Source organism: Gadus morhua, chromosome 10, assembly GCF_902167405.1.
Source record: "Gadus morhua chromosome 10, gadMor3.0, whole genome shotgun sequence".
Classification (NCBI taxonomy): Eukaryota; Metazoa; Chordata; class Actinopteri; order Gadiformes; family Gadidae; genus Gadus; species Gadus morhua.
In genome coordinates, this window is record NC_044057.1 from 6683796 (window position 1) to 6711339 (window position 27544).

Genomic DNA, 27544 nt, shown 5'->3' on the forward strand with positions numbered 1-27544 from the left:
CCATCGCTCCCTTCTCTCCCACCCGTCCAAGGTCATGCCGCCGTCCCGTTCTTCGGTACTCTCGACGCCGTCCCCCCAGTCCCGTCTCAGGATGGCCCCCCTCCGCTCCCCGTCGCGCCCCGTCGCTGGGGTCCACGCGTCCGAGCCAAAGGCGGCCGGCTCCTCGAGACGTAGCGCGTCTCCCGCGCCCCGTTGACTGCTGTCGTCGGGTGCAGGTGAACCACCAGTCTCGTAGTCGCTCTCAGTCTCCGGGTCGCTCTCTCTCTCCTGGCCAAGGCCCCCGATGGGCTGACTGTACGGGGGGAAGCTTTTAGTCGAGAGGAGTTTAGGCCTTCTGTTAAAAGGTCCGTGCATTGCCTGACCCCTGACCTGAGCCCTGAGTGACAGGCCCTGCCGCGTCCAGTCCGGTAGGTCGGTGGACACGTCGTCCTCCTCCGCTTCCTCTTTAGCGTTCCGCTCATTAAGTCCGTGGTCCGCGTCGTTGGTCATTTCCCGTCGGTCCTTTGGCTCTATATCCTCATGCGTGGGTTCCTCAGTCGTGTTGACCTTGTTTTCTGTTTCTAGGCCCGTTACTGCTAAAGGATGGTAAGAAGTCCATTCCATGTATTCCACTTTTAAGACACATGCAGTAAACTCCAGCAAAAGATGTTGCTGTAAACACAGGAACATAGGCCTACTTAAAAATGTCCACGGGCATTATTAAACACACATCAATCGAAATAAATAACAAGGCAGGAACTTTTAAAAAGATATTACGTACCTCGTCCCTCTTCCTCCCAGATGTCTCTCCTAAGGCCGGCCAACTCACATTTCCTGTTGCTCTTTATCTCACCATCTATTATTTTGCATGCAGTGACGCAACGATGTTCCCAACGCTTGGTGTAGGAACACCACTGTGGTGAAGGCCTGTTCTAGAGACGCACTCACAGACGTTATTCAAAACAGTCCGCAGAGCCCGGTACAACTATTAAAGAGCAGCCATGATGAATGGAGCAATTCTTGAAAAGAAGCTGTAGCACAGGGGTCACCAACCTTTTTAAACCTGAGAGCTACTTCATGGGTACTTAGTCATATGAAGGGTACCCAGTTTGATACTCTTTTGAAATAACAAATTTGCTCAGTTTGCCTTTAGTCATATATTATTATTAATGATTAATGATACTCATCTATGTGAAGACACTGGTCATGTTAATGATTTCTCACAATAATTATCAACAATGACTTAAAAAAGTTGGGAAAGAATTGTTCAAGAATGAGTTGTGCTATTTTTTAGAAGAGGCCTGCGGGCTCCTCATGTGGTCCTTGCGGGCCCTGGCACTGTGGTGACCCCCTGCTGTAGCACCTACACTTCCAAAGGTGCTAAGACTGTATATCTGGATAATAAGTGAAAATAAGACAATGGCCAGTATAGCATTTGTTTAATATGATCAGGGCATAGAAGCATAAAATTAACCAGAATAAATGAATAAATATTTCAATGCTTTACATTAAGAATAATCTTAAAAATCTTTTATTTGAACTTGTGCAGAGCTGTACAAAAGAAAGACTAAATAATCAAAACATTATATAAAAAAGAAGGTACTCTGAAGTCTAGAAATGAATGAATTCTGTATTAAGTTATACCATGCTTCCTACAGACATGGTTGCAGCTTTTCAATTACTTCCAGGTGAGAATGAAACACAATGAGAAAATCGACTTGGGATAACACAGGATAAGGATTGAGCAGGACCAGCATCATCTGTAGCCCATTCTAAACCTTGGACAACCTAAGACATCAACATTTACATTTAGGGCATTCAGCAGACGCTTTTATCCAAAGCAAACTTACAAGAAGTATATTTTTCAGGAGAAGGTGAAACAATATAGACATCATCATCAACATCAACCCTATATCCAATCTTTGTAAGTCACAACCACAAACACACTTGGAGGTATCAGGTGGTACTTGATTTGTGCTGCGGGTGATTCAGCTCTAACCTGGGCTGCTTCCAGTGACCTGCTGGGTTCTGCTGTGTAACATCGTGTCTATGACCTTCCTCCGCATCCAGATGTATGGCTCTTATTTGTAGTGGATCTCCCAGACTGTTTCTGTTATAAAACACCACACATCAACTTTAGTCTGTCTGCGTTGGTCCATAAATGACAATGTGTGTTATGTGTTGATGCCCTTATGCACACACACACACACACACACACACACACACACACACACACACACACACACACACACACACACACACACACACACACACACACACACACACACACGCACACACACACACATGCATATATAAACATGCAAATATGCACAAGCATGTATTACTGCTGGGAAACCAATAACAGCTTATCCTTGCAAAAATAAATATTATAGCCTTTAAGTTACAACCCTTCATGCCCAACATTAAGCATTCATATACGTCACTTTTCAACATAAATTGTTCACCGGACTCGTGGTCCCGGTGCCTCCGAAAACCAGCCTCATGTAGCTGATGAAGAGGAGCATGCTGAGGAAGAGCAAGTTACTGGACACGCCCACAAGTGCTGACATCACCGGGTAGTGGAAGAGCAGGTAGCTGATGGAGGATTGGAAATGATGGGAGAAGTCATTAGAATATTGCTTTGAAAATGACAATCATTGTGTACTTTTAACTTAATACACTTTATGCATGCAAGTTTTCTCGCAAAGTTGTCTCATCTTATCCTAGCTATCTTTGTTGTGTACGGGGAATGTGTTCACCTAGCGATTGTTAGTGCTTGGCACTTGGTTCTATGAACATCCTTAATGTATCGACAGCGATATATTGTTGTTTCTCCTCCTTCTGATGAATGGACTTATTGTAAAACGCTTTGGATAAAAGCGTCTGCTAAACGCCCTGAATGAAAATATCAATGTAATTGAATTCAGTACAGACAGGTAGTAGATCAGAGGATCAACACACTGGGTCCCATCTCTACCAAGGAGCTCAGCTGAAGTCTGAATGTATGTGGGCAAAAGATGACCGTTGACGAAGACGATGATTTAACTACACTTTCACTGTGAAGTGATGTGTGTTGTGTGTGTATTGTGTGTGTGTATTGTGTGTGTAGATTGATGTGTTCTTCGGGTTAGGCGGGAGTCGCTGCTCACCGTATTCCGGTGAACTCGGCGTAGATGTTGAGCCGAGCAGAGTAGATCTGCACCTGGCTGGACAGGACCTCCAACATGGCTTCTACGGAGGGGGAGAACTACAGCCACATCCCGGGATCAAACACAACCACAACCCCTCTGAGGAACAGCCCCTAAAGGCAGGAAGACAGGTAGACAGACAGGACCGGAGGGCCACCTCCACTTACGGGGTCGTCGGTGTAGTCGGTGAACAGGTCCACCTCCAGCCACTGGGCCTGCTGGGACACGCCGCTCAGGAACCCCGGGAGGAAGAGCAGCGTGGCGAACGTCCTCAGGAGGTCAGAGCGGTAGCGGAGCATCGTCTGAGCACACAACATACACATACACACGCGCACGCATGCACACACGCGCACGCACGCACGCAAACACACAAACATATCAGTTTTGGATTTCTACACTGCACTCTCTTTGAGCTGTATAGCACCTTTACTTTTGCCCATTAGTGGCAGAGGTGGCAGGTGCTGGACTCACAAAGCGGGTGCTGGAGGCCGAGGGCCGGGGGCTGATCTGGAGACCGGGAGAGAGCAAGAGCAGGACTCAGATATGGTGATGCGTGTTAACTGCATATATAAAGCAAATGCGCGCACACACACACACACACACACACACACACACACACACACACACACACACACACACACACACACACACACACACACACACACACACACACACACACACACACACACACACACACACACGGCGGAGCCACTCACGCGGTGGGTGGAGGAGGACACCCTCCCCCTCTCCTTGGAGTAGCAGGTCATCCTGACCATGAACATCCCAAGCAGATGATTGGTCGGGGAGTCGGGCATCTCCAGCTCCAGAGAGATGCGGTACTTCTGGCCGAGTGACATCATCTGAATGGTTCCAAAGTGGACATAAGCATGCTTTTGACTTTGGTTTATATAAATGAAAATGCATGAAACAGGTAGTTTCTGAGCAATGAATACTATGAGTGAGTGAATTATTGTATACCTCTGGCCTGGAGGCATGCTTAGCCACCATTACTACCGTGTTATTATCACCATGGTTACCGTCATTAACTACTTTGAATGTACCTGATCATCAGTAGTAATGATGTCTCTCTCTTGCCGTTGTGAGCATGTTAGTGTGTAAAGGAAATCAGTGACAGACGGACAGGAAATGACTCACCTGGTGCTTGCCATTTTGGAGAAGAGAAACGTTTGCAATGGGATAAGAACAAGGTTGCAACGTTCCAGGCTCACAGTCTGATCTGAGGTTAGAAACACAATTCATACACAGATTGTTAGGGTGGGGTGTGTGCGTGTGTGTGTGTTTGTGTGTGTATGTTGGTGTGTTCTCTAAGTGTGTAAAAGCCTGCTTGCACACATAAGCTTTGCAGTGAGAAAGGCAGACGCTGAATGAGTTTACATGTTTTTAGTGGAGAATACATAAGGGGGGTATCAACAGAGACATGAAACATTAGAAAGCCATTAGTCAGTCACAGTGAGTCACAGCAAGCTTTCTGCTGCCAGTCAGGGAGGACAACAACTACAGGATCACTCTTTCCCCCCCCCCCCCTTATCTGTTGTTCCCTTTATTGTTTACTTTAGTGTTTGGAAATTTCTTCTCTTTATCTGTTTTGTCTGTGCACTCTATCTCTATCACCGTGAGAATGTGAGAAACATATTTTCGATTCCTTTGTATGTCTGGTACATGTGAAGACAATAAGCTGACTTTAACTTTGAAAAGTGGATGGATTCTGGATGCGTCACCTGTAGTAGTAGTGTACCGGGGCTGAATGCGCCGCTTTGGGCATGAAAGAGTAGTAGAAGCTTCCATAAATGAAAGAGGCTGCCCAGAGGAGCAGGAACAGCGTGCCAAGCACCAAGGCCCCCTGCAGGACCTTCTGCTGGACGCGCTGCAGGAATCCTGGAGCAGAAGAACGCGCTCCGAACCGCTGGCCCGCCGGAGCCGAGCCCGCGGCGGGGTACCCGGTCTGCGAGGCTCCACTCCCCCCTGGCCCGGAGGTCTCCACACTGTCTCTCTCCATTCAGAGTGCTGAGGGTACTGAAGAGATCATCATAGTCATCCTCTTTGTGTTTGACATGAATGAATCCATTCACCTTCATCAAACTTCATCACCCTGTATCTAAAATGGAGTACACTTACAAAAGGACCAATATGGATGTTTGTAATTAACAAAAACCTCTTTAAATAAGTTACTGGGTTTCATTGGAATGGTAATACAATACAGCTGTGAAGGCAACGCAGGTTTTTGATGGGATTACACACGTTGCACTGCGGCTATAGGTTTGGATAAAGGATAAATGTATTTTCTGATCAAAAAAATGTCCCCCCCAAAAAACATGCTGGGAATCCACGCGGACAATCTAATCATATCCCAATGTTTTCCAGAATAAGTTGCACAATCAAAGTGCTATGAAGGGCAAAGATCCCCGTGTCAATTTCCACTGATCTCTGTCATAGTTAATTGATCAATTCAGATCTTTCCCCGAAATCATGAGAACTGTTCTTGGAGTCTAGGATTTGGCAACAAAGTAATGATAACCGTGAAACCACAGACTCCAATCTGAGAGGTCACAAGCCACCGCTGAGAACATCAGATTAGTGCATATTGCACATATTGTAAATCATATTCCTCGTATTGCACATCTAAATGAATTTACTTGGTAACTATTTTTTATAAATACCGTTTGGTTTTCCTTACCTTTTGCACTATTTAGCTTTTTTTAATTTATATATTACTTATCTAATTTTATCTAATTTTGTTCTTATTGCTTGGTGGGTCAGAGATAAACGCAATTTTGATATCCCTTTTTTTTGTCTGGCGCATATTTTGAAATTGACAATAAAAATGACACTTGACACAAATGACACAAATGATACTTTTGTACTTTGAAGATATGCCTCTCAAGGAGGGAGGGAGAAGCAAAGCTCAGGTGTGTTTTGTACAGCAACATAGCATAATTTCACAATTTAGAATTTATTAATTTATATTAAAAAAACATGATATATAATAATAATCTTTATTTGTATAGCACCCTTCATACATAAAATGCAGCTCAGAGTGATTTACATGCACAAAATAAAGATAATACAAAACAAAACACATTCATCACAGGCAAGAGACCCGCAAAAGCATAGTGCAAAAGTTAAAATAAATACATAAAAATAATGAATATGTTGTAAATTGTTCATTTGTTAGGTTAGGTTATTATTTGTGAGTTGTTTTCCGATATTATGAAATGATGCAAGGATTTATAACTACATGAACGATAAGTATGTGAAGGTTTTTAAATTATAAAGGGTCCCCTGGTCATTAATATATATGACAATTAATGTGGATGACATTATCAAAAACCTAAAATGCATTATACAGCTTACACAGATTCACTCACCTTTAGGTTCTTTACAACTTTGAAGCGCTGTTAAGAAATCGGTCTCCCAAAAGAGTCTTCGCTCTCCACTTCAAACTGTCCTGCAGCAAAGACGAGAAACACAGCTAGGCCTGCCCTTTCTCCGATGGCGCTTTCAAGCAACTACCCAACAGCTGACTCTTAAAGACACTCGACCAATGGCTGCACAGACACAAGCTCTCTGGGGTGTCCCACAAGAATCGGTATGCTGAAGATGACTGCCTCATGCTATTGCATGCTGGCTAGTTGGCAAATAGGGTTACCCGGTCGCCTGCTGATTAAGAGTTGCACACTGCTGTCCTTTGGTTATTAAAACTGAATTAAAGGGGCTGTTGGTAATATTCGATAGTTGTAAAGATAGAGAGAGAGAGATCAGAAAAAAGCGTGAGATCAAGATTTTTTTAATTTAACCAAAAATGTACCCCTCCCCAATCTCAGAAGAGATGCCCTGATGCCCAGAAAAATTAGCCCGAGCGGTCAGAAAACGGAATGTTACACGGGCAGGCGAGGTTGACTCGTAACACATATTTGCACAGCGATATACTAAACCCACAGCGCATTCCACTCAATAATAGCTGAACGCTGTTTATTCCATTTCTAACAAATCTCACGACTGCACCTTCGAAGGTGACACAATATTCATATTATTCCGCGCGTAAACAAGGGGGGCGCCATACTGGTTTCGTTTTGTGCTCTATCATCCGGTTGAGCAACTCTGTCCGTTATCGTACAGTGGCACAAAACATTAGCATTTTTTGTCAAGATGACCAGCATTATTTGTTCGCCAGCTAGCGTCTAGTGAGTATGATCAGCATATACCCGTAACTCTGCCTTAGCTTGACCTCAATAAATGAACAGCATTAAGAGATAAGATCAGGTCGAGGCTTTCTAATTTGATGTCCAAGACTGGCTATGTTGAAAGGCAGCAAAATGATTAACCTTATCGTTGATAACATACTGATGTCTGATGCTGTTATTTCTACAGAACCCTCAACCAGCTCTGCAATCCAGGAGACTGATGGGATGACACACCGTGATGCTTCTACACAGGGGAAGTATACATTCATGGAAGATCACATCTATGCTGTCAGTGACTCACTCCATTGTCTTCTCCTCCGTGACCAGAAAACACAGTGTCCTGAACAACATCTTGTACACACCGAACTTCTCCTGAATGATCGGCTGTGTCTACTGTACATTGGGTTGTCAGTGGATGCCTTTGAGGCTCTATCCGACGACCTGAAAGAAGGATGCAGCATCTCTCAGCTACATCCCAAGGATCAACTGTTGATGACCCTGTTGGAGCTCCGGCTGAACCTATTGCAGGCCGACACCGCAGAGAGGTTCAGAGTGTCTCAGTCTGTGGTCAGTAGGATAATCTCTCAGTGGCTGGACTTCATGGAGGAGAAGGTGAGGTGCTATGTTCCATGGCTGCCCAGGGAGGCGATCCAGGCAACGATGCCACAGAGCTCCAAGGAACATTATCCATTAACCACATGCGTAATCAACTGTTCTGAGACCCCTCTTCAGAAGGTGTTGTGGATTAACTGAGATATATAACACTTAGACTAATTCAAGAGAGAGAGAGAGTAAAATGAAAACGAGGGGTCCGGAGCAAGAATGGACAAAAGACTTTATCGTGCAGAAAAACAACAACGACAACAGCCTGAGTAGATCTATAGAGTTACTGGTTGAACATCAATTCCAGCTTCTCTTTATACACACAAACTGAGCTGCTTCTCCTTGAGGTGTCTGCCTCCATTCAGTCATAAATTCATCTTAACCTGAATGGTCAGCAAATGGTCAGCATGCCTTAACCCCGTAGCTTCCTGCTCCTTTTAGGGGCCCCAGCATCTGTTCTGAACCCAGACACCCAGGCCCCGTGTGTTTTTCCACTATTAGATATACAGACCTCATAATAATCATGGTTTACCATAGAATATACTCCTTAATTTCTACCACAAAGGCTCACAATCTGGACTCAAGAGGCGAGTCTTATAGTCATTACTGTGACATAATACAATCAAGTTCCTCATAGCTATTGCACCATGTGGTTTGATTATGTTCATCTCTCCAGCATATGGTGGGAGATACAGTGACAAGTTCATCATAGCCAACACAGGGTTTCTGGAGTATCTGCGTCCAGGTGAAGAGGTGATGGCTGACCGAGGATTTGTTATCCAAGATCTTCAGTTTGAACGTAAAATCAAGCTCGTCCTGCCAGCTTTCACCAGGAGAGGCCTTCCCTTGTCCGAAGAAGACACCACCAACATGAGGCGCATAGCCAACGTCCGAGTGCACGTTGAGAGGGTTATACGCCGCCTGAAGAACTCCAGAATAGTCTCTCAAACAGTGCCCATTAGCCTTGCCCAGAAATTTGACAAGATTCTCTGTGAGTCTGTGCAGGTCTATGTAATCTTCGTGCGGACATTATACAAGAAGATGAGGAATAAGATGTTCAATCAGCTATAAGTTAAATCAGTTGTAATGGTAACATGGTTAAATTTTGTTTTTCTTGTTTATATTGTTCATTTTTACAAATCCATAACAAACTTTAACTGATGCATGTATTTTTATGCACAAACATGATGTCTTTGTCAGAGAGGGACAATAAAATAAACTTGACACGAGGCATTTGTTAAATCCTTTAATGATTGAGTTAATGCTTTGACACAATACTAAAAACTAATTACATTAAAAACAATAGCCAATAATATGCACAAATAGTAGTTCAAATATGTACAAGCAGTTAAGTAGTAATAATTTGCATAACTGCATTTAACGCTCACAGAGCAACAGGCGACCTTCAATATACTCGTCTGAAACAAAAGGAAACATGTCTCTGAAATAAAATGCTCTTAGTCTAGCAACAGTCTTTGCACAGAAAGCCTCATTATATGGTATGTCAAGCATTACCTGTTTTGAATGAGACCAAGTCAGTAACTTGCATGCCTTTAGCTTTGTGCAGAACAAGCCAATTTGTACTTCCATGTAGAAGCCACGGGTAATAATTAAAAATATCCCCATGACACCTGAGGCCACCGCCGCATGTCATCCACCCACTCGGTGGAGTTCATTAGTTTTATCAGTGCAACAGTCTCTTAGTGTGTGTGTGTGTGTGTGTGTGTGTGTGTGTGTGTGTGTGTGTGTGTGTGTGTGTGTGTGTGTGTGTGTGTGTGTGTGTGTGTGTGTGTGTGTGTGTGTGTGTGCGTGTGTGTGTGTGCGTGTGTGTGTGTGTGTGTGTGTGTGTGCGTGTATGTGCGTGTGTGTGTGTGTGTGTGAGTGTGTGTGTGTGTGTGTGTGTGTGTGTGTGTGTGTGTGTGTGTGCGTGTGTGCGTGCTTGCTTGTGTGGTCATACGCCGAAGCACAAGGTGGCGGTAATGCACCAGTGACTGGACGGTGGCCGCTGTTAGTAATAACAGAAGAAGAAAAGGCACAGCGAAAGGTAACTTCAAGCCACCGCGGGTGTTCTGTCCACGATGGTTAATTTAATTCAAAGCACTTAATGCATAATAATTAGCGGACATTAATAACTGCTAAGAGTCAGCGTTGGTTGTTTCCATTGACTTTGAAGGAAATGCGTTTTTGTGGAGTTGTACACTGAGATCAAGTGAATGCTATACTACTAGTAGTAGTAGATTTGTAGTTCAAGAGACACAATTAGGAACACAAATATATTACATTTAAAAGCATTTTTTTGTGGTGTTTTTTTAAGGTAATCCATCACCAACATTGCAGGATGTTAGGACAGGGGCGTTGCTAGACCTAGAGTTTTACTGGGGCACAGGCCCCCAACTGCCAACATTTTTTTTTTTACGTGTGCACAATATGAAATAGATGGATACAGAAGGGTATGTACGAGCTTCAAAATCATTGTCACTGTCATATTGTAGGCTATATTAAAGCACTGGTAAAGGTAAAGACGCAAAGATGGATTCATGAGTACCGTACAATTATATTTATTTAAACACATACACATCTCAAAGATTTACAAATATGGTAACTGACAAATAAACAAAAAGTCTCTTTATGACCTTCACCTCTTTATCAGGAGAAGTCTACACATCTATATTTATTTAGAAGCTGTGTGGAAACAGCATAATTTTGCCAAAACGACATGTACTAAAAAGGCAAGAGACAAGGTTTAAAACTAATAGAATTTCTGACTTAAGGTGAGGTGGCTCATTGCCACCAATCAACCTGGAAAATGTTATAGAACCATCAAAGCTCTTAAATTAAACTAAATAAGGCCATACACTACTGCATAGAGCCTTTTTTAATGATTATTTTTTCACTATTAAGCTCTATCGCCGCGCCTTCATGGTGGCAAAGCGGTCAATAACGTGGCTTTGACTCACTTTGCATAGTTGCTCCTTTTCAATGGACAAAAGAGAAAGTTGATGAAGCCTTCCTTGCCCCATGGTTGACCTAAGCCAGGTGTGGAGCCTTCTCGACACACTGAAAGATCGCTCACAACTACAACTGTTTACAGGAATTGTGAGTGCAATGATCTGAATTATCTGTGTCAGTGTTGGGAACATTGTTGGATATGCATATATGTTAAAAACACCCTGTATATCCATAATTTCCTTTTTTGTGTTAAGGATGTTTTTGTCCACTAAAACTTCCTCAAGTTTTGAAGACAGACAATTTTTCATTCATTATTCATTTTCCGCGTGTGTGCGTGCAAGCATGGTGTGTGTGTGTGTGTGTGTGTGTGTGTGTGTGTGTGTGTGTGTGTGTGTGTGTGTGTGTGTGTGTGTGTGTGTGTGTGTGTGTGTGTGCTATAAAAATACTGGCTACAGACGCTCAGTATTGAAAAACTGGTGCTAATTATGTGGGCAACATTCTTTAACAGCAATCAAGTTGTCATTGTTTGTGTCAAACAAGTTGTGAATTTGTTGTAACGTTAAAAAAGGAGATGACTTACTCTGGGCTGTTTCCAGCTCCCGTGGTTTCCAACGAAACATGATCAACAAAAAAACAAGGAATTGAAAGCTACTTACAATATGCCTAGGTTACATTAATTTCCCCTGATGGCAGCAATGTTCCACTTTCAGCTGGAATTCACGGTAGGCCTACATCAAAACCACGTGTCTTCTTTAGATTTCAGTTCGCTTTATTTATTCACACAGTTCAGCAGCGGCATTTATTCAGAATCAGAGCCCAAATTAAAGCTGCATTTAGGGCGACTATCACTACCCAGCAGAAAAATAGATGCACTATAAATGGTTTTGTAGGCCTATAGCAGTCACGAACATGAGCATAGTTGTGGAAATGCTGGTTTTAGAAAACAAAGTTGATGGGAATTAAAGTGCTGCACATCGACTGTACAAATGTAGATTATTCATCACAAGAATTTTAATTCAGAAATCGAATAGGCTAATAAACTCTGAATTGTGAGATAAAATTCAGCATTCTGATAATAAAGTCAGAATACTTGGATAAAATCCGAATTCTGATAATTAAATCCAGCATTAAAGGTTAATTTAAGAAGCTTCTCACCAGTCATTTGTCGCCTGGTCGCAGTGTCGAGTTTTAGTAGTGTCGAGTTTTAGTCGACTAGTGAAGTAGTTCACTAGTCGTAGCGTGCAAATAAATTGCAGCGTCAGAATTCTGAGAATTTTGTCAGCATTCAGATTTCTCAGAATTCTCTTAGACTGCAAATTAAAGCGCTACTACTAGCAAACTAGTTTCAGCGTGACTGGAGAGAACTTCCTTAAATTAACCTTTAATGCTAGATTTGCATCAACGCTATTGTGTGAATTAGTATGGTTCTCTTTCATGGAAGCCGGAAGTGGGAGATTCCTTATTTTTTTTACCATTATTGTTTTATTAACAAATTTCTCCTACAGGGGATTGATAAAGTTCTATCTAGACTATTGAACAGAAAGAAACACACTTGGTCATACTTAACACACTTTACCACTGAAACATTCAGAAGAGTCACGTGGACAAATCCGTAAATAACTGATTTTTTTCATTGGTTGTTGCGTTAAATCGTACCCAGATACAATAGGGCTATTTTCTGATTGGCTTTTATGTAGCCCCTTTCGTTTTTTGATTGGCTGGTAAGAGGCAGGCTCGACTGAAGACTCCCGAGGCAGCAGGAGATATACTTGATGAATCCTGCCGATTCCATAGCGAGAGCGGCGCTTCTGCAGATTAATTTAATAATGATCAATGGAATTTTACTGGGGCACTGGAGACTTTTACTGGGGCACGTGCCCCAGTAAAAAGGGGCTGACGACGCCTCTGTGTTAGGATCTTCCCAACTACCTCTGGCCAGGGATGCTAAGTGAAACACCCACATTTCACCCCCCTTCATTAGGGGTCTCTTAGTGTTTCAAGTCTGTATATAAAACACATTATTTTCCTACTGTGTTCTTTCCCAGCCAGGATGTCTTGTAACAGCAGTGTAACCCATGTCCAGCTGTCCACGTTGGGCAAAGCCGAACGCACCACAGTGCATCTCATGCCGTGTGAGATTGAACACAACGGTCCTGCCCAAGTCTCCCAGTACTTTTCAGCTACTACCAAAGATCGCAAACAAGGTGGGGTCTTGTATTTAAAATAGTTTACAATTATATTTCCATAAACTGTAAATTAAAAAGTGAATAATGGCCAGATATATTTGACCTAACATGCTTTTCCAATGAGTAAAAAAAGTTTACAAAGTAGTTAAACGAGTAAAATACATAGTGTGGGTTAATCAGTGATTTGCTTTTGCATAATAAATCTGGTTTGCCTTATGGTATATGTGATCATGTGTCGTCTCATTCTGGTCCCCGCTGCAGACAAGACCGTGTCCTTCAGGGGGCGTGGCTTGCGGGGGGCGGAGCTCAGCTGCCCGCAGGGATACACTGGCCTGGTACTGAAGGAGGTGAACCCCAACAGCTCGGACCAGGAGGTACACAAACCGCCGAACACCAATTCTATAGGTCTGGCCAGGTCTGACCTGTGAGCTCTACCACATCAACGTGTGTGTGTGTGTGTGTGTGTGTGTGTGTGTGTGTGTGTGTGTGTGTGTGTGTGTGTGTGTGTGTGTGTGTGTGTGTGTGTGTGTGTGTGTGTGTGTGTGCAGGACAGGACAGTGAAGGTGTCCTCCGTGTTTGACAAGCTGACCTACTGGAACCTGGAAACCCCTCCCAACTCCGATGACATGGTTGTCATGGCGATGGATTGGCCTGAACTGGCTGAGGCTGTGAGTAGCAATAATATCAATAATATGAAGACAAGAATGCAACCAATAGTAAAATAAAAACCATAATGTCACGTCAAAGTTTTGGATAAGCGAGAGCGCAATCTCTTGCCTATCCGCTGTAGATGGGTTACACAATTCCTAGACAGACGACTGCACCCACACAGCCCCCCTACTGATTTTTTGGTGGAGCTAACTGAATGGACATTAAATAACAATATTTTTCTTTTTCAGGATAGACTTTTTAAACAAATCAAAGGTTGCACTATGTGGGTTTGGTTTAGCCCATCATATGCCGGCCTTTCATGGGGACATGGGAAGAAGATGATATAATTCTATGGTGGAGGGGAACAGAAAAGGAATTATTGACTATTTCATAGTTACTTGAATGCATCAAATACAAACGTCAAGCTGTCTCTTGACTATGATATAGATAAAATACATTTTCTTCATCTGGAGATTTATAAAGATGTTCAGGGGTACCTACAAACTACGATATTCAGAAAGCAATAAAAATATGTTGCCACATGCTAAAAGTTTCCATCCACCTACACTAACTAAGAACATCCCATTCTGACAATTCCAGAGATTACGTAGGATCTGCACCAACGATCAAGAGTTTGACACTGAAAGTAAAGAGATGTACAATCGTTTCAAAGAACGTGATTACTCCTCCAAAGTTCTTGACGCAGCTCTGATGAGGGCCAGCTCTATTGAATGTAATTCTCTGCTCCATAAAAAGCTATTAACTGCTACAACCGGACAGGGTTTTCTTTTCCACACTCTGTAGCACTGCTGCATACACTATACGTTATATAATTAAAAATAATTGGATTCTCCTTCAATGTGATGACTCGTTAAATTCTATCTTTAAAGAGCCGCCTGTCTTCTCCTTTAGAGGAGCACCTACTTTGGGTGACAGTCATCTACCAGCAAAAAAACAAGACCACATGGTTACCTAAAGTGCCTAATGGTACATTCAAATGTGGTCATTGCTTGAAATGTGGTCATTACTCTATGACTTGATATACCTGCCGGTGCACCTTGTTAATTATTCATGCCCTGATGAAGGCCTACTATGGCCGAAACATGTTGGCATTTTTTTTATTATATTATGAATTAATTTATTAAAGCTTTTTAACTTTAAGGAGCGTGCATTTTTCAGCTTATCTTTTTAGTTACCTTTAGATTTGTTTATAATTCAGGTGGGGAAAAGAACCCTAAATCGGTTTGGATTTTAACATGCATATTGATTTAATGTGCATATGTCTTATATGATCGTCAACTAGGCCTTGTATTCACTTTCACACGGCAAGAAAAGGCAGCAAAATCCTATTTCTGAATGTCCCCTCCACCCAGTTGGTTTGATTAAATACTGTTAGTATTTGTGGTGTCAAAGGGCCTCTCAGTGTGCTCTCTGAGATCACCATGAGGGGACACCGGGATCTGTGTCTGGTCTGAGGGCACTCGTGGTATAACGCTGCCTTGGGTGGTGCATTTCAGATATATCACTCATTATGTAGCTCATGCACAATGACTGTGCTAAACAAGTATCACAGACGAGTCATTTCCATGAGTACAACATGCCTCCTTCCTAGAACTCCTAGCCCAAACAGATTAGTGTTGAAATTTGGCTCTTGGAAATCGAGGTTAATTATACTTGAACCTTTTAGAGGGCTCGAGGCCCACATATGTAATCTCTATTGATTAAATGATTTATGAATGGACTGCATTTATATAGCACTTCTCTATCCAGTGGCCACTCTAAAGCACTTCACAATATTGCCTAACAATCACCCATTCATGCTCACATTCACACACCGACGGCGTTGTCCTTGCAATGCGAAAACCAGCTCGTCTGGAGCAGTCAGGGTTAGGGATCTTGCTCCGGGACACCTCGACATTCAGCTAGGAGGAGCCGGGGATGGAACTAGCAACCTTCCGGTTACCAGCCGACCCGCACTACCTCCTGTGCCTAATGCCGACATGCCAATATGTTAAAAACATGAGAGTATGAAGCTAGATTGTATTTAAATTGGACTCCTGGCTTCACAGATTCATGGAGCTGTAGAAGATTGATTGGAGACGCCTTCTTCTTCCTCGGCCCCACTGGCAGAAGCACCGGTGCAGGTTATCCTCCCACTCCAGCAAGCCAGAGAACGGAACGGTCGTCTGTGAATGGAGCATTCGAAGCATGGCACATCTCCCAATGACGAACATTCTTGTGTTACTGCGACACAAATAACTAGACATATTTCCTTATCATATATTTGACCTTTTTGGAGTGAGGGTAGATTTAAACGTTTATTCACAATAATAAAATGAACATTAACATATTTGCTACAAATACCTTTTTTGTGTGATCCTAAGTACTGCAATGTGGCACTTTAGTATTCAGCTTATTACAAGCACTGTGTAACATTGAGTTATGTCCCTCGAGCAGTTTTTACTTCTGCAGGTTTAGAACCTCCAGCCAGAAGGAGAATTGTAACCATTGTATTAACAGATCAAGGCAATTCGGCAATAAACAAAAAGTCCACTTCATTACATCTCGACAGTGTAGGAGGGTATGAGGACACAGGTTATAGACAATAAGTACACACCGATAAACAACCTCTAATACAAACATATGCTAGCAGTAATACAAAATAGGTCTTAAGCCACATGTTATTACACAGTTGCCGTTTGGCATGGGTTTTAATGCCAACCCTTTTTTTTTCACACCTTGCGCAAAATAAATAAATTATAACTGAGGGAACACGCACCAAGTTGTCCAAAAGGTAGCGTCATAGTTGCCTGATTTAATCTGACTGAATTACATTTCACTTCTATACGGCATTAACTTGAGTCCCCCGGTTTGTTCCCCCTTGACAAATAGGAGAAGATGGGGCAAGACCAAGGTTTGGAATAGCTCAGGAGGTAGAGCTAACTACTCCTGACGAGCTGGCTGGCCTTGCATGGTTGACTCTGCCGTCGGGTGTGTGAATGTGTGCATTAGCTGTTGTCCTTGTATAAAAAAGCCATTGGCTTTGGATAAAAGTGTCAACTGCAGCGTTCTAAGTGTAAATTAATGGATTATAGTAAAGCCAACCGCAGTTCAGTCTGATTAAGCAGGTTATTAGTGTTTTAGTGGGCATATTTTTTGTTTGTTAAAACAGCTTCTAAAATGGCATCGGAGTACATTGAAAATAAATAAGTCAGTACTGGTGCGTCTGTTTCTGTACATCAGTAATCAATGGTGCACAAGGAGTGTGTTAGCTGAGGGGGGGGTGTGGGTGCGAGGGCACGCGCTGTGGCGGCGGAGGCTCCAGCTCCCCCCTGCTCCGCTTGGCCGGGAGGCTGCGGTCGTGCGCCTTGCGTATGTGCCGATACAGGTCCCCCGACTGCGTGTAGCTCCGGTAGCAGTAGCGGCACTCGTACGGGCGCTCGCGAGTGTGAACGATGGCGTGGCGGCGGAGCGTGTAGGCGCACGAAAAGGTCTTGCCGCACACGCCGCAGGTCGGCACATCGTCCGGGAAGCCCCCGGCCGCGTCCTGGAAGTCTTGGAAGTCCTGGAAGTAGGCCGGGTGGTCGGAGCCCAGCCCGTTGGGCGGGAAGAGGGAGCGGGGCCCGGCGGAGGAGGGCGACAGCGGGAAGGAGAAGTGCTCCCCGGCGCGTTGGCCCATCAGGGGCAGGTGGGAGGAGAGGTAGCGGGCGCCGCCCCCCTCGTCCTGCTGTCCGTCGGGGTCGTACTCCCCGTTCAACACCTCCATCGCCAAACCCCCCGCGCCCCCGTCCTCATCGTCTGTCTCGCCCTCCTCCAGGTCTTCGTCGGAGATCACGATGGCCTCCACCTTCACCGTGACGCCCTCTCCCACCTGCTGCTCCGCCGCCGCCCTCTCCCCGCCCATCTGAGCGTCGCTATGACCCCCCGCCTCCTTCCTACTGCTGGGCCCCGTCTCCATGCCGACCATCGCTGGGTTGCCGACGGGCCCCATCGCCGCATTGCCGACGGGCCCCATCACCATGCCTTCCAGCTCCAGGGCACTGTTGGTCAGAGGAGCGAGACGGGGCCCCTGCTCTGACCTGGGGGGGTCCTGGAGGGACCCTGGGCCGAGGGGCCCCAGGGGCGGGGCTTTGTGCTCTGCGTGGGGCTGGGGCGAGGGGGGGGCGGCGAGCGTCTGGGCTCTGGGGGGCTGCGGGGCCGTCCTCTTGCCCTCCTCCGTGTGCCACGGCTGGCAGGGGTCATCCCGACCCTGGCTGGGGGACGGGAGGACCACCCCCCCGAACCCCGACTGGCTGGCCACGCCCAGAGAGGACGAGGAGGACGAGGAGGAGGAGGAGGAGGAAGGCTGCTGGTTACTGGAGACAGAGGAGGCATCAACACCATCATCAGATTGGTTTTATCCTAAAACGATAGGCCAAATAGTTACTAGGGTTTCTTGAAGTTTACTAGTATCGGTAGTTAAGAATAATAAATAAGAATATGTTAATAAGCTGGGAAAGTGAATGCAATGTAACAACCATTGTATATCACAATCACAGTCCTGTTCTGCTCCCTCACAGTGAACTCCTTGGACAGAGTGGAATATTATAAGCAGATCAAACAAGCTCTGACCTGTATGCCTCAGTGGTGCTGCAGGGGCTGTAGAGGCGTTGGCCGCCCAGACCAGGCAGAGCCAGAGCCAGAGCTCCGAACCTGGGGGCGGGCAGCGCCGGGGCCGGCCCCAGAGGGAGCCCGGCCGCGGGGGGGACGGGCGGGGTCTCCATGCCCGGTTGCGTGGTGTCGGCAAGGCCCGGGCTGAAGGGGGCACGCTCTGGTCCCGGCCCCGCGCGGCTTTCTATCTTCACACACTCCAAACGACTCTGCTCCGTGGTCATTGGTGGCGGCGGCGGAGGGGGGGGTTCCCTTGGGGCGCCGCCGCCTCTGCCCCCCGTCTCCGGGACGGCCCGGGCCGCGAAGCTCTCCTCGGAGCGGGTGCTGTCGGCCTCGGCCAGGGGCCCGCGCCGCTGCAGCCGCCTCTTGCACACCCGCACCACCTCGTTCATGTGCAGGAAGCTGGCCGCCGCCAGCACGTCCTCCACGGGCATGGAGGGCGACTCCAGCCGCAGCAGGCCCTCGTACACAAAGTCCAGCAGCAGGCTGAAGGCCTCCGCCGTCACAATGTCACTGTCCAGCGTCACCGAGCCCACGGCGCCGGCCCCGGCCCCCGGGGAGTCTGAGTAGAACATGTAGAAGAAGGGCGAGCAGGCGGCCAGCACGGCACGGTGGGCGGGGAAGCGGGACGCGCCCACGCTGACGGTGCAGTCGCACAAGAAGCCGCGCTGCCGCTGCAGACGCAGGGCGGACAGCAGCTGCTGGGAGTGCTGGGGGAACTCCATCGCCAGGCTGGGGGACCAGGAACTCAGATAAAGGAATACAGTCCTCCTGCTGTTCTAGATTATGAACGCTGCAGTTGATTCTACGGTTAAGACATCTCAATAAACAGGGCAGATTGAACATAAATAGAGACGAGCAAAAGAGATAAAAATCCCCTTTATGTTCTTCCCCTATCAGTAAGGAACGGTGTCTGTGACTCTTATCACCTATGGAGCCATGGTGACCTGTGTGTAGAAGCCAGAGTGAGACACAGGTGAGTCCTGAACCCAATGATCCTTGTCATCAAGTACACATGAAACAAATAGAGACAGAAAAATGATAACGCTTAGACCTAGTCCTTTATAGAACTGACGGAATCGTCTTTGAGCTGGAAACAATGATAATACTGTAGTATAATCTGTGTTATACACCGTGTTTACATCCGGACTGAGGAGCTAACAGCAGCCCGTAGGACCACGTATAGATCTGCTATCCTCCACATTCAGTGTGAAATAGCGCCTAGTCGATGACAGGGGAGTTAATATTAACGTCCGTTACAAAGACCTTTACCTTATTATTCGCTCAGCGCCTTTTTCATGTTTTATGCAGCTACCTGGGGAAGGAATTGCTTTCAGGGTAAAAGGTAACTTATTCTGTGGTGGTTGTTTCCGGGGGACGACAAAGCGCTGTGTTGCACAGCGCACCCCGCTGGTAGAAAAAATGATAGCGCTGTGCACCACAGCGCCCCCGCTGGAAGGAAGTGGTAGCACTGCGCACCACAGCATTAACCCGACCCCGGTAGGAAGTGGTCATATGCCGGAATCAAGGATTGCACGTTTTGTTGACTGTGTTTAGGTGAGTTAAACAAACTTGAATTATATTGTTTAGTTGTTTAAACCATTTCTTTGTCTATCTGCAGTTATGGACATTTCTGTTATGTGGTTTTGGTTCTGGCATTGAATGTAGCCAAAATTGAATGAAGACACTTTTCTATGTTTGAATGTATAACATATGTCATGTGTGTCAGTATGTGTTGGACGTTTGGAAGTGAAACCTTTTGAAATGCAGTGTGAAAGAGGAGGAAATAGGAGAAGAGGATGTCGAGGTGGAGAGGTGATGTATATGAAAGAGCATGAAGGATAATTACTTTAGCAAAGTTGACCTATTTAGGCTTCATAAATCTGGTCATTTAGATAAGTATGTGCTTAAATCAGAGCAGAGTGTAACTCGAGTTGGCCTCTCTGTAATGAACGGGATCCCCTTCCTAACTGCAGGACAGAGATGTGCGCCTGTCAAAGGCCATGTGCTATGCTCTGCGGCATGGAGCCGCCCAGATGGGACTCCAGCTGAACTCAGGTCAGACGCTCCGAAGAATGGAATTGATCAATTATTCTATTATTATATTTTCGGTTCATCAACCATGTGGGCAAGCGCATAACACACATCTGTAGAATAAGTAACACTTTTAAGTGACAATTAGTATTACTTTTTTTGGTCATCACCCACATCAATGCTTTTAATCACAGCAGCAAATTCTGTACAATCTCACCACAGTCCGCAAACATCAGTCTTTATTCTTATACGCAATCTTCTAATCAAAGATTATTATAAGATAACTTTTTAAAAAAACTAAAAGAAAGAATTGTTTGTCAAATGGATAGGATAGAGAAAAAGAATCGTGGTTGCAATTCCCTAAAGAACCTGTTAAAAAAGATCACAGAGTAGAAATGATGACACAGAACAGATAATTGTTCAAGATAAAAAAAAAATCACGTAAGTCAATGGAGACCCAATGTGTCTAGTGCACACACAACAAGCACCGGTAAAACATGTTTATATATTACATGTTTATAATAACTTGCTTATAATATCCACCCATTACGAAAACCATAGGAAAATCTATGTTCCTGCCTATCAGAAGTTTTTATTTATGAATTTTTGCCTGAATGCATTTGGGCTCTCATAGCCAACCTCAGATGAGTTTGACCCCCCTGGTTTGTATACTGTATATATATATATATATATATATATATATATATTAGTGCTGTCAAGCGATTAAAATATTTAATGTGATTAATCGCATTAATGTCATAGTTAACTCAAGATTAATCGCAAATCTTTTTTCTATGCTAAATATCCCTTGATTTCTTTGTCCCATTAATTGTTCTCATTTTAATGCTCTTATCAACATGGAGAAGTGCATCGGCTTGCCTTGTGCAAATGTTTTTTTATTGATAACAACATTGGCATATACTGATCAAAACACGATACAAAAAAAAAGCCTATAGTGCAATTAAACGATGAACATACAAACATACTGCCTTGAACATAGCAGTCAGGCTACTGCTTCTTTGTTTTGAGCCAAAGGAAATATTTTTTTAAAAATAATCATTTGCGTTAATCGTGCGATAAAAAAATTAATGCCGTTAAAATTGGTTTGCGTTAATGCCATTAATAACGCGTTTAACTGACAGCACTAATATATATATATATATATATACACATACTGTGTTCTGTTCCGTTCAGATGGCTTCCTATACGTGGAAGACCTCCTGCGTCACCCCCAGTTCCACTCCTACACATTGGACGACGTGGAGAGAGTTGTGGCCATCGATGAAAAGAAGCGCTACAAGCTCTCTCCCCACCCAGAGAACGGCCGTCTGCAGATACGAGCCAATCAGGGCCACTCGTTACAGGTGGGTGGAGCAGTGTGTTGGTCCTCTGTGGAGGTCTTCCAGGTGGGTGGAGCAGTGTGTTGGTCCTCTGTGGAGGTCTTCCAGGTGGGTGGAGCAGTGTGATGGTCCTCTGTGGTGGTCCTCTCGACACGCCCGCGGACGGCCCTGTTTCTAGACCGCACGTACCTAGCGTCTTTGTACTGTTGTGAATCTGTAATGCAGTGGTGGGACCGGTGTGACCCCATTTATAGTTCTGAACATTTTCAAACTGTAACCTAGCTTTTTACATTGGCTTCCACACAAAAAGTTTTGACCCGATCAGCATCACTCTGCTGCACTCTAAAGGGATTCATAGTGGATTGTCGTGGCTATGAATTTTAAGGCAGTCAGGCAGTCATATATATCTAAAAAAAAAAAGCTTATGGCAGAAATCTTCCTGTATACAGTTCATATTTGTTGTATCCGGTGCATAGGTTTTTATAACGTCTGCAAAGAGGTAACAAAAGTATATCAATGAAGACAAGACACATTTCATATGGGCTGGAAACACAGAAAGGGGAAATTACTTCAGGCACCGTTGATGGGAATGTATGGCTGGACTATGAAAGGTTACAATGTGCAGTCTCTCCGTCTGATCTGCATGCGTTCCAATGTCAGAGAATCTTCTGCTGCGTCTGGTGAACATTTGACCTTTTCAGCCTCCGAGCTGTGTTGTTGTCTAATCCCGCGGTACTTTGTGCATTGCATAAATCCATTCACAAGTGAGGAGAGACATGTTTTTTTTGTTTCTACAGGAAAGTATCTATATTACCCCCTGTTCTTGAAATGTCCCCTTTAATAGTGAACTCCCTAAACCTCAGCTTCTCAGAACTGAGAAGTGGGAAGCAGAAAGAAAAGTAGAACATTCTCAGTTCTCTTTTACTTTGGGCAGCATTATTCTCTACTATTTATATTATTTTTCCTGCAAAGAAAACACTTTGCAGATAACTAAACATAACTAAACATCTGATGTAATATCAGCCTTAACATTAAATGTATCTTCAGATCTTTTTCCGCTGTTTGTTTTTTAATACCTTGAAATTTGATATATCTGTCAGGCAAGACAAACCAGAAAAATAGATTTAGAATAAGATTGTTTCAAAATGGGATTTTAATATTTAAAATAGGTCCATGATGATACTGATGTTACATTTGGGATTAGGGGGGAATTATTCCAGGTCCAACAACCAAGCAGTGATTTCATATTATATTATATATATTATATTTAATATTTCAAGTGAATCAATAAATGATCATTCGAATGTCCGTTTGATGATCAATGCAGCAGATGATTAGTACATGGATTAAATAGGAATAATGGGATACCCTGGTCTAAAGTTGGTGTTTACATTGGATTACAATATTTAACATCAATGAACTAAAATTCTTCTCCAAAAGGTTTAAAAACTAAGACGTATAATGAAGATATATAAGATATATATAATATCAAATAAACAAAAATGTACCTTAAACATGGGCTAATCAAAACTTTGTGTTGCCACATAGGCATGTGACACACTGTGGCACTTTCTACAACAATTTCTCCCCATAATGACAAATTATTTCGAAAAAATGACCAAACACAATTACTACCAATAACATTCCTATGCTCCTAAACTTCCGAAATTGCGATGAGACTCGAAGCCTTGTACATCCTATTCCTAGATGTAAAAAAACATAGCCACAACTTCTTCTCCTTCTGCTATCGATTTATATATTTATTTTCGTTTTCGTTTTTTCGTTTCGTTTTATATATTTATTTTCGTTGTCGCACAATAAAAGTATAGATTAAAGCAAACGGAGCAGTTCTCCCCTGGTTTGTGTGCAGAAGCACTCGAATATTCACATATTTTGTAGCTTTACAGCTCGTTGCTGTTTCAGTGGCTAGAGAACAGAGGGGCTACACACCAGGCCCACACATAAACAAGGGCTGCTGTCTCCTCAGTGGCAGAGTCTCAACCACAAGCTCATTTTGTTCTGCTTTCCCTTCAATATAGAATCACATCAGATATATATATTTTCTATATATATTAGTGAACTAATCATTAACCAATAAATCAATTCTACTTAGAATTTCTGGTGTACGTGTTTGTGTCCTCGATTCAGAGAAAGAGGACGTCTATTGATAGGCTTTGGATTCCCGAAAGGGTCACAGAGCGCAACACAGCGCAAATCTGTTCATCTATTCCAGCAGACGGGTTATTATATGGCCTCTTCGTTTTGAGGGCCATGTGCATCATAATAAATCTGTGTGGGAGAATTGTGTCCAGTGTCAAGATGTCTGGAAGTCACGCTTTGAGTGTAACAAGAATATATGAGAGGCGTTTTCTGGTCTTGGGAGGATTAAAGTCCTTCATTTGTCTCTAGAGCCTGAGGATGTTGCTCCTGTGAAACCCAATTGCTGCAACAAGTGGGTTTTGTTATAAATATCTTTATCACTTCACAAAAATACAAAATAATAATAACGTCATTCATGCATTTGATGAATTGGTAGTGTTTCCATCCCCAATCAAACTCAAAATGGATGCTATGCTTCTTAATGAAAGCCCTTAGTTTAGATGTGCTCATACGTATAAGAACGAGGTGATTGGCTCCTCGCACAAACCGACTACACAAAAAGGGTCCAAATCTGGCCTCCCATGTCAACTGCAAATGTCAAGCCTGGTAAATAAAACGATGTATTGACAGAAACTTTTTTTCTTCACCTTTGTTTTATTCCCTAACCATTATCTGAAGCATGTTTAGTGGATTTCCGCCAGAACAGCACCAGTCTAGTCTTTGTATGGTAACCTCACTTGTTATCTCTATAACGTACTGTAATATTGTCATTTTTGGATATATATTATTTAAAATACATGAATTGTAGTTGTGTTGCGACTTTATTCATATTTGGTAATAATAATAATAATAATAATAATACATTTAATTTACAGGCGCCTTTCAAGACACCCAAGGTCACCTTACAGAGCATATAGTCATATAGCACATAGTAATGATATGAGCATTTTTAAATTTATATATTTAATTTAATAAATTAGTTTTTTTCTGCTGCAACATTTCCCCCCGGGAATGAGAAGATCCAGCACCCCTCTAATCGTATATCTTTCTAATGTAGTGTGCTCTCTCTGTATGTCTTCTTCAATTTTTCATTTAATTTCCATTTTCTTACTTTTTAATAATGTTCATCTGTATCATTATTTTTAACCAAAAGCCCCACTAGGGACAAGTGGCGTAAATTAACGTAGGCTAAAAACACTATGATGCAAACATCAGGTGACTCAAGCTTGTTTATGTATCTGTCCCTATTCAAATAAACCTTCAATAATTAAAGTAATATTTGAATCCAACGACCCCATCAGGTGAAAGACCTGGAGCTGAGGCCGGTCCTGGCCGGCGCGGCAGACTGCCCCAGCGAGGCGGTCCACGGGTCCTACCTGAGCAAGTGGAGCTCCATCCAGCAGCACGGCCTGAGCCGCATGAAGCGCACCCACCTCCACCTGGCCCTTGGGCCCCCAGGGGAACAGGGCGTCACCAGTGGTGAGCTGTCCATGCTGTTGATAGATTCATCATATTTCTAAGCTCTTCGTATAGACTCTGCGTTGTGTATTTTCGTCGTAGTTTTAATTCTTGAAGTGGAAATCAAGGCAGCTTGACAGGTTGGATCCGAGGGTTGAATAGATGGGCGAGGTACAGACTAAGGGAGAATAGTCTATAGTGTAGACGGTGAGGAGCAGTCTCCAGACGTGCTCCTTTGCTGGCGATCCCTCTTCTCGCTGTTCGGTGCAAGTATTTGAAAAAAAAGGGGTTCAATCACAAAAGAACAAAAGCAGTCTCTCCCTTGATAAGGTATATGGTCTGGCTATGACCTAGACTTCCTGGGACCGGTCGTTTGGTTCGTCCTTGTAGGGACATAAGCAAATGCAGGAATGTTGGAAATTACACCTCATATCAGTTGGAGAGGCACTGGCCTGTCCCCACACTAAGAAATATGAACACAGAGAGACACTGGAGTACACCAACATTCTACACTGTGTGCTGTGTGAGAAGGACATGGCTGGCAAATATCTGAATGTACCTTATCCACTCATATCTCTGTTTAAGGTGCTTGAGGTAAGCTTTGAGAGTTGTAAAGAGAGAGAGAGAGAGCAGAAGAGATCAAGATTTGGAAACCTAACGTCCTCGAATGGGTCCCTTTCCTCTCTGCTCCATCTCTCTCTGTGTTTCACCGGTATTCAAATGTGTTGCAACCAATCAAGGACAAGATACCCTGATTGTTTCGAAATGTGCTGGGAGCATTCTTAAATCTAAATGATCTCATACAGAGACAGGTTTAGTCTCCTCAATACAGATATTTGCATATAGGAATGACACTCAAATATTAGCTCTTAAATCATACCTAAAGCACCTTTCAAGTACAAAAAAAGTATGCATATATATTCCTACACTATCTGTATTCATTATGTTTTTACCACCCACCAGGCATGAGGGCTAATTGTGACCTGGCCCTGTTCATCAACGTCCCAAAAGCTCTGGCCGGTAAGTGCGAACACCATCCACACATCACCTCCCATTATGTTTGCAGCTAATGACTTCTTTTAGAGGCCATTATCACAGGTTCAGGTTCAGGGCACTGACATTACGACTCATCCATTATTATCTCCATGAGCTCCACTGCGATAAGGCCTTTGACATGTGCATACCAGCGTGCTTCATTTAGCGTTCCCTTTCTTTGTGTTTAGACGGTATCCAATTCTTCTGGTCAGAGAACGGAGTGCTACTGACCCCAGGGGACGCAGAGGGAAGACTCCTGCCGAAGTACTTCAGCCGGGCCCTCCAGCTGAGGCCCACGAGTAAGACCCCGCCGGGCTTCAGGATGGTTTGGGGGAGCAGCTTCTTTAAAGGGGTGCTATCATGCTTTTTCGACCGTTCCCTTTACTTTAGTAATATGACTTGTGTATGCATGTTTTACGTCAGCAAAGCACGAAAGATCTAAGTCCGAGCCAGGGGCAGTATTGGCACCCACAGAGAACGCCCCTCTATAAGTGTGTGAAACAGCCCGTTTAACCTCAAACTTTACTTCAGTTTGCTTCCGTAACAGCGTGACTGCAGTGGGTGTGGGAAATAGTTTTTGCAGAAATGAGCAGTTTGAGAATAATAAGGGGTATTTCTAACAAACAGGCATTAACCCTAAAAAGGCATGATACGGGATCTTTAATAGGCCCAGGAATTTTATTTCTGTCAATGGCTTTATCTGTGTGTTTCGGTTTGCTTGTTTCAGGAAGCGTCTTGCCCCTGCACTAGTCTGGGAGACAAATACCAGGAGGCTGGTGGAGGTCGCAGTACGCAGCCGACCCCGTCTGAAGACGGCAGCAGGCTCCGTCGGCTCTTTGCTCCATAGAAATGATAAAAAACGAAATGATAATGGAATATGGATTTCCTGCTGACAAATGTACTTATTGTAAGTCGCTTTGGTTAAAGGCGTCAGCTAAATGCCCTGAATGTAAATGGACAATAGATAATGGAACATGGCAAGAATTAAATTATGTAAGAGGTCTCATTGTATGTCTATCTTCAAGGAGCTTCACATCGGTAGTTTGGGTTTAAAATGTAACTTTGTCTATGTTTGTCTGCTTAATCGTTAACCCTGACGGGCGAGTAATCCTAACCCATAACCCTAAGCCTTTGTCTGTGTTCGCCAAAGAGGGAAAACATATCTTTAT

At 43.9% G+C, this 27544-nt stretch overlaps 4 protein-coding genes across 9 annotated transcripts; 2 read left to right on the top strand and 2 right to left on the bottom strand.

The window, feature by feature from the left end:
- Window positions 1-21: 21 nt before the first annotated feature.
- On the bottom strand, window positions 22-6786 carry LOC115552719 (uncharacterized; the record flags this gene model as incomplete). Its single annotated transcript, XM_030369018.1, has 11 exons — window positions 6554-6786; window positions 4907-5201; window positions 4323-4404; window positions 3884-4027; window positions 3639-3674; window positions 3335-3469; window positions 3129-3226; window positions 2445-2574; window positions 2031-2089; window positions 761-821; window positions 22-651 (listed from the first exon to the last, which is right to left on the bottom strand). Coding segments are annotated over exons 2-11 (1653 nt in total), but the record flags the coding sequence as incomplete, so codon positions are not given.
- Window positions 6787-9917: 3131 nt separating this feature from the next.
- Window positions 9918-16108, top strand: rnaseh2c (ribonuclease H2, subunit C). Of its 2 annotated transcripts, none has more exons than XM_030368422.1 (5): window positions 9918-10016; window positions 12967-13125; window positions 13369-13481; window positions 13656-13775; window positions 15828-16108. In XM_030368422.1, exons 2-5 carry the CDS (start codon window positions 12972-12974, stop codon window positions 15849-15851), a joined length of 411 nt encoding a protein of 136 aa, XP_030224282.1. In that variant the 5' UTR covers window positions 9918-10016; window positions 12967-12971; the 3' UTR covers window positions 15852-16108. The 2 variants fall into 2 exon arrangements, with proteins under 2 accessions (XP_030224282.1, XP_030224283.1); XM_030368423.1 differs by lacking the exon at window positions 9918-10016 and adding an exon at window positions 10023-10422.
- On the bottom strand, window positions 16064-19801 carry zbtb3 (zinc finger and BTB domain containing 3). 3 transcript variants are annotated; one of them, XM_030368414.1, is made up of 4 exons: window positions 19681-19765; window positions 19338-19355; window positions 18370-19140; window positions 16064-18113 (listed from the first exon to the last, which is right to left on the bottom strand). In XM_030368414.1, the coding sequence occupies exons 3-4, from the start codon at window positions 19131-19133 to the stop codon at window positions 17027-17029; spliced, it is 1851 nt and encodes a 616-aa protein (XP_030224274.1). In that variant the 5' UTR covers window positions 19134-19140; window positions 19338-19355; window positions 19681-19765; the 3' UTR covers window positions 16064-17026. The 3 variants fall into 3 exon arrangements, with proteins under 3 accessions (XP_030224274.1, XP_030224273.1, XP_030224272.1); XM_030368413.1 differs by lacking the exon at window positions 19338-19355 and having other exon boundaries at window positions 19681-19801; XM_030368412.1 differs by having other exon boundaries at window positions 19338-19744.
- On the top strand, window positions 19750-27381 carry trpt1 (tRNA phosphotransferase 1). Of its 3 annotated transcripts, XM_030368420.1 has the most exons (8): window positions 19750-19965; window positions 20138-20223; window positions 20385-20466; window positions 21637-21806; window positions 25184-25361; window positions 26304-26360; window positions 26564-26674; window positions 27103-27381. In XM_030368420.1, the coding sequence occupies exons 2-8, from the start codon at window positions 20173-20175 to the stop codon at window positions 27123-27125; spliced, it is 672 nt and encodes a 223-aa protein (XP_030224280.1). In that variant the 5' UTR covers window positions 19750-19965; window positions 20138-20172; the 3' UTR covers window positions 27126-27381. The 3 variants fall into 3 exon arrangements, with proteins under 3 accessions (XP_030224280.1, XP_030224281.1, XP_030224279.1); XM_030368421.1 differs by lacking the exon at window positions 20138-20223 and having other exon boundaries at window positions 19813-19965; XM_030368419.1 differs by having other exon boundaries at window positions 19951-20223.
- Window positions 27382-27544: the final 163 nt, after the last annotated feature.